This window comes from Cryptotermes secundus, unplaced genomic scaffold (assembly GCF_002891405.2).
Source record: "Cryptotermes secundus unplaced genomic scaffold, Csec_1.0 scaffold537, whole genome shotgun sequence".
Classification (NCBI taxonomy): domain Eukaryota; kingdom Metazoa; phylum Arthropoda; class Insecta; order Blattodea; family Kalotermitidae; genus Cryptotermes; species Cryptotermes secundus.
Genome location: NW_019740661.1, coordinates 1,653,782 through 1,660,051, shown reverse-complemented (window position 1 = coordinate 1,660,051; position 6,270 = coordinate 1,653,782). Strand labels below are relative to the sequence as shown.

Sequence of the window (6,270 nt, the reverse complement as noted above, 5' to 3'; positions counted from 1 at the left end):
AAGAGATTTTGTTCTAGGGTTTGTAAAGTGTGGAAACCCGTAACATTGTTATCATTAATTGTAGCCGTTATTTGAAGATTGTTAAATAAACCAATTAACCATCTCTACGGCGTCTTCAGTAATGTAAACACGTTACAATATATTTACTTTTTACTTACTTACTTATTAACTAAGCTCTACCACCTTATTAGACACAAAATAACAAATATACTGAATAATAAAGTGTCATGGTTATACAGTACAAATATATCATGAAAAAAAAGAATGTTTCTGAATCCTGTATACTCAACTTCCACTAAAGCTCTGAAGTTCCCATTTCATGATAATTAAATAACTGATAAACTAATTCCAAAAGGTCTTTAACTTCATTTTATTTAATTTATTATCTAAGCTCAGTTGGTTGAGGCACTATGCTACAAGCCGTAAGGTAGCGGGATCGAATCCCAATTAGGTCACTGGATTTTTTCAATTTACCTTAGCCTTCCAACTGCACTATGGCCCTGGGGTTGACTCAGCCTCTAACAGAAATGAGTACCAGGAATATTCTTGGAATGTTCTTGAGGGTAAAGGGCAGCCTGTGCATAAGGCTAAGGCTGTCCTTCACCCTTAGAGCACATTGTTTCATTTAAAATTCAACACTGTAGCATAGAGTGTTTAATATTAACGTTGTAGCATTTGTTCATCCAGACAGCTTGACCTTGTTCCATTAATTTGACAATAATATCAGCCATATCCTCATCAGAGATGGTTCTACCATTCAATGTACACAACAAAGCATGACATATATACCATTGTGGAGTTATGTACTTGATACCAAACTGTAACAGGTTTAGGGCACATTAAGCAGAATATGACTCCTCCACAGTCAGGAAATGACTGAAATATCAATATATTAATAAGGGTTCACTTCACCATTTAATTACCAATTCAAGTCTTACACAGCAGAATTACCTTATTGCTTGGTAGCAATTGTAGAGCATGAGGAATAAGGTCACTGTGTCCACTTCGCAGCATCTTGAATGCCAACTCTGACTTCAGCCGACGTACACACTCCACCTCATCTCCTGGTCGCCTTGTACCCACTGATCCACCACCCTCCTCCGTGCTGTGAACCACAACAAATGCAATCATAACAGAAGTACAAATAAATCACATAACCATCAAATTTCAAACACCAACTGAAGATGTATAAATAATCAAAGTGTAAAAACAACTTAAGGACTAGTTACTATAGGATTCTGACGATGGTGTATAACACGCTGATATATTGGGTTTTTGGACTTTATCCATCATCCTGGTTTTTAAGATAACTAATAAAAACACGACGTTTCGGAAACTGGATCTGTTTCCGCCCTCAGGTGAAGGTCCTCACCTGAGGACGGAAACAGATCCAGTTATTAGTTACTAATATTATGTTATTAGTTATCTCAAAAACTAGGACGATGGATAAAGTCCGAAAACCCAATATATCGGAACTTAAGGACTGTTTAACTCTTTTCATGCTATATTTTTTGTGTGTAAAATATATATTGCAGGGATGTGGAGGAGGTATGGTTGTTTCTTTGTTTCTGAATTTATTCCAGCATCTTAATTACACAGAATATAAAGCATCAGGTAGGATGATTATCAGTGATGGAATAGGAAGTATGTCAAATGGCTGTAGCCTACTTTATGATCATATCCTAGCATCTGCCCCAAAAGACAAAGATATCAAGACTTCTGGCCAACAACTGTACCTGGAAACATCTAAATATGAAGCAGCAGCACCCCCCACTTATTGAAACTCTCTGCAATGCATGATTTGCAATTGAAGAATATCTCAACAGCTTGAAGTAATAGAAAATTGCTGAAGTGCATTTTCTTAGACCCTTATAAATGAGATTATGAAAATGTAACATAAATAATTTGGGCAAGGCATTGATCTAGCAGCATGGAACAGATTACTGGGATAAAAATGAATGTGAGAACAGAAATGATCATAACAATGTTAGGTTAACCACAGGAATCCTCTGGAATGTTTTATGTAGGCAAAGAGCCTCTGATCAGTACAGAAAGGAAAAACTGTGAAACAAGATTTACTGCACTGTTTATACCTGCATGTAGCCATGAAAATCCACATTACATGCACAAAATCTTGCACGTTTCTTACAAAAAATAAAACCTGAATTCTCAGAAAGAAAAAGAATCACGATGTGCATTATGTTTTATAAGAGCATTAAGAGAATATACTTCTATTTGTATGTGCGTGTGAGCGTGCACAAGTGTGTGTGTGTGTGTGTGTGTGTGGGGCATCTATACAACTAAATGTGTGTAAAAGCTGAATTCAGATAGAGCTATAATGTGGTTAGTGTTGTCTTTTAAACTGTTCCAAAACATCATGACTGTTACTCAATATTTTTGAAGGATTTTTTATTTGAGCAATATAATGTGAAGAAAACAAAGAAAAAACTTGGAACATTTCTTCACCATCTCCACATCATACATAGGGTTGTTTCTGTGGATTTCATCAGTCTCTCTACATTAATGGTGCTACACATCCTTAAAATATATCATAACAGTGCCCTTCTCTTTTGGGGAAAATTATCACTGTGTCATTCAATATTCAACATTGCGATGCCTCAACAGCTGACACAGGTACTTAAGCACATGTACAGAATAGACATTATAACAACATACCCAATCTGTCGAATGGGGCAATCCACTCCAGGTAAGAGCAGCCGGGCAGCCTGCATCACATCGTCATGATCAAGAGTGGTGGAGTGTCTGTGCTCTGCATGGGCTGCAGTCACCCTCAGCCATTCCACCAAGGGAGGCAGCACAACATATGCACGCTCATACACCAGCTCCTGAATGGGGGCCACATGCTCTGCATGCTCCAGCTGTCAAAGAAAACAATAAGTAGGCCTGTGACTTGGAATGTCACAATCCAGAAGACCACGATCTAAATTTTAATCTTCAAGATGTAGCCATAACCTACAACACCACAACTTAACTTTCCATCATCACGTAAACAATAAAATTCAATGAACTGACACTCAGTACTAAACTGTGAGTCTCATCAAAGAAATGTAGTAACTCCTCCCTAACTCAATGAAGCAGAGACCTTCTTGAGAAGCTAACAGTATGCTCAACTACCCAAGATATGTCTTGCCCTTTACAGGACCAAAAAGTTCATTACTGATTCCACAGAAGCCTGTCATGGGTTCTTATCAAGTGCCAGATTAATTGTGACCACTCTCTTTCACCCTACTCTGTTAAAAAAACATTCTTTGGTCTCTAACCTTCACATTTTCTGATCAAATCTCTGTATACTTTTCTCATCTATCCCATGCTTACTACATGCCCTGCCCATCTCATACTCCTTGAGTTGATCATCTTAATATTTTGTGCAGAGTAAAAATTACAAATTTTTTCCAGTCTCCTATTACTTTCTTCCTTAAGGCCCAAATATTCTTAGAATCCTGTTCTCAAACACCTTCTATATGTGTGTTCTTCATGAGAGTTCAAGCACATCTATAAGCATACATTACAGTGTACCTGGGAGCACCGCATGAAGTAGAAAAGTGCCTGAATGGCAGGTGGCGTCCAGGTGAGGGGTCGTGTGTTGATGCATGCCAGCAGCTCTGTTAGCTCATGCGCAGATCCAACACATGTTGTCAACAGTGACTGTTCAAGAGACTTTCCACTTGCTAACGATGATGTGTGGGTGGATTCAGTGTTCACACTGGAAACACTTGCCCAACGAGGCATTGCCAGGGCCCCTGCAAAACACAGTAAAGTAAAGTAAAGTAAAGGTATCCCTGCAACAGGCCATGGAGGCCCATAGGGTTGCGAGATGTTGAGGTTCCCACAATTTCTAAGCAATCAGCTCACAGATGGCGGTAAGGTTGTCAGCCTTATGCGCTGGCCACCCATTACTACCAAGAATATTCCTGGTACTCATTTCTGTTAGAGGCTGAGTCGACCCCAGGGCCATAGTGTGCCTGGAAGGATTAGGTAAATTGAAAAAATCAACCTCATTGGGATTCGATCCTGTGACCTTCTGGCTTGTAGCAAAGTGCCTCCACCAACTACGCTATCGCATACCCCCTACAAAACACAGTTCAGTTCTTATTAGATGAGATACAACTATCCCAGTAAGACAGTGCTAGGTGCCTTACAACATACAGGCAAGCTCTGACTTAGATGTGACACATTATCCTGGCAGTACAATGCCAGTTCCCTTACAATACACAGGTATGCTCTGAAGCAGAAACAACACATTAGCCCAGCAAGGCAGCGCCAGCTGCCTTACAACATACAGGTGAGCTCTTGAATTTTATGTGACTTGCCTTACAAGTCTTCATCGACACTGTTACAACATGCAATGAAGTTCTGAATTAGGTGTGACTCACTGACCCAGTGAGGTACTGTGCAACACCTCTTCAAAATGACACTCACCTGAGGCAATCCTACCAGCATTGAGGTGTGCATATGGCTGTAGTAGGCCCCACAAGTCCCCATTGTTGGCAATTGCATGTTCAAACATTGTGGCAGTGAGGACTGTATCTGCCTCACTCGGCAGACACTGGAGTATTATCTCTTCCAGCAGGTTTTCCAACCCAGCTGTCAAGTACACAGCTGCATACCTAAACAAAAAAAAAAGAAAACAAAAATATAAGCTCTTCTTTTCTTTCCCGTTTTGATCAGTGTTTTAAGTTGTGCATAAGGAAATATAAAATTTGGTAAAAAATTTATAATAATTTTTAATTTTAAGACTGACAACCCTATACAGCAATGTCACCTAACACTTACTCATGTATAAACTTCCCAAGGCGGACATCTGCCATCCATCGCTGGAATCGGCCTACAGACAGCTGCAATCCTGCTCGGCATGACTTACTTTGCTTCAGTTGCAGATCACCTGAGACTGCAAACATAGCTGCTGCCCTCAGACATGCCTGCACACAAACACAACTCAAACAGTTTTCTGAATGCAGTCCCTTTGGGATAATTTCTAATGTACTCTTCCAAACAATTTGTCATTCTGAACTTCCACATCAACAAGCCTGAGTTTCTTGTTTGTAGGAAGCAGTAAAATAGCCATTTTCTCATTCCATGAAATATTCCTCAGAATTCTATATAAAAATCGAACTGTCGAGGAGAGTTTGTAACAGCATTTAGCTGATATATTCTCAGTTTACTATGGGCTGAAATAAAGTGATTCTTTGTCCCTACTGCTCTTCAGTTTTCCTTTAAAATTGGTTGTCAGAAAAGTCTCAGAGAATTGAGCAAACGATTGTGAACACAGTGATAAGCTTAATGTGCAAGATCTGCTTTCTGGTTTCAGCTGATTGATTTCCTTCCATTTCACTGTAGTTGCAATCTTCAGGGTGATTTTCATGAACAAGTGAAGGAAATGAAAGTTATGGAGTAAAATATAGTTAAAAACTCTTCATGTGATATTGCATATCATGAAGTGAGTTGTTGCAATCTTGTCATATTCCAGTGGACATAATGGTATATTCTAGACTTGTATACATGTAATAAATTGCTTGGAGGCCCGTGGTATAGGTGTAGTATTATCTGACATTAATTGTTTGGCCAACAGAACGGCCGAAATACATTTTAAGATGAGGCACCGCCTAACAATTAATGTCAAATAATACTACATATATACAGTGCGTACAATCAAGTGCGCTCCGCGGCTGCAATTTGCCGTGAGTCATACCACCGCAGAACGGATGCAACTCCTCCCCGCGACTGCAGTGCTCCTACGCCGATGGTTGCATAATCGGAACCCGAGGTTGCATTAAACAGTCAGTCTTTGTCTTGCTGTGGAAGTGGAGTGGAATGTTTACAGCTGTCGACAGACGGTGGAAATGAAGTTCACTATTAAACAGCGTGTGTTTATTGTTGAAACTATTGCAAGGAAAAACATTTACAGAAAATTCGCACGTAGGTTTCGTCAGAAATATCCTGACTCGCCAGTTCCCACAAAGTCGTGTGTAAACAGGCTTCTGAAAAAGTGGCGGGCCACAGGTTCAGTGAGTGACAAGAAGAAGCAATCGAAGAGAACTGTGCTGACTGAAGAAAAGGTTAACCCTTTGAAGGCAAGATTACAGATCAGTCCTCGAAAATCGTTAAGACGCTTAGCACAGGAAACTGGTGTTTCGCTAGGATCTGCTCGCACAGCCACAAAGTTAATCAAATTTCGCCCGTATAAAGTAACAGTTGTGCATGAGCTGAAAGAACCAGATCATGCAGCAAGAATTCGTTTTTGCAACTGGC

General features: G+C 39.9%; 1 protein-coding gene across 1 annotated transcript in view; it reads right to left on the bottom strand.

Annotated features, from left to right (window-relative positions):
• LOC111872521 (ankyrin repeat and BTB/POZ domain-containing protein 2) overlaps positions 1–6,270 on the bottom strand; it is a 74,455-nt gene that overhangs the window by 22,922 nt on the left and 45,263 nt on the right. Inside the window, exons 10-14 of the mRNA XM_023866524.2 lie at positions 4,795–4,940; positions 4,441–4,628; positions 3,538–3,761; positions 2,677–2,879; positions 952–1,105 (exon numbers count right to left, since the gene is read on the bottom strand). Of these exons, the coding sequence (XP_023722292.1) occupies positions 952–1,105; positions 2,677–2,879; positions 3,538–3,761; positions 4,441–4,628; positions 4,795–4,940 (915 nt within the window). The remainder of the gene's footprint in view (positions 1–951; positions 1,106–2,676; positions 2,880–3,537; positions 3,762–4,440; positions 4,629–4,794; positions 4,941–6,270) is intronic.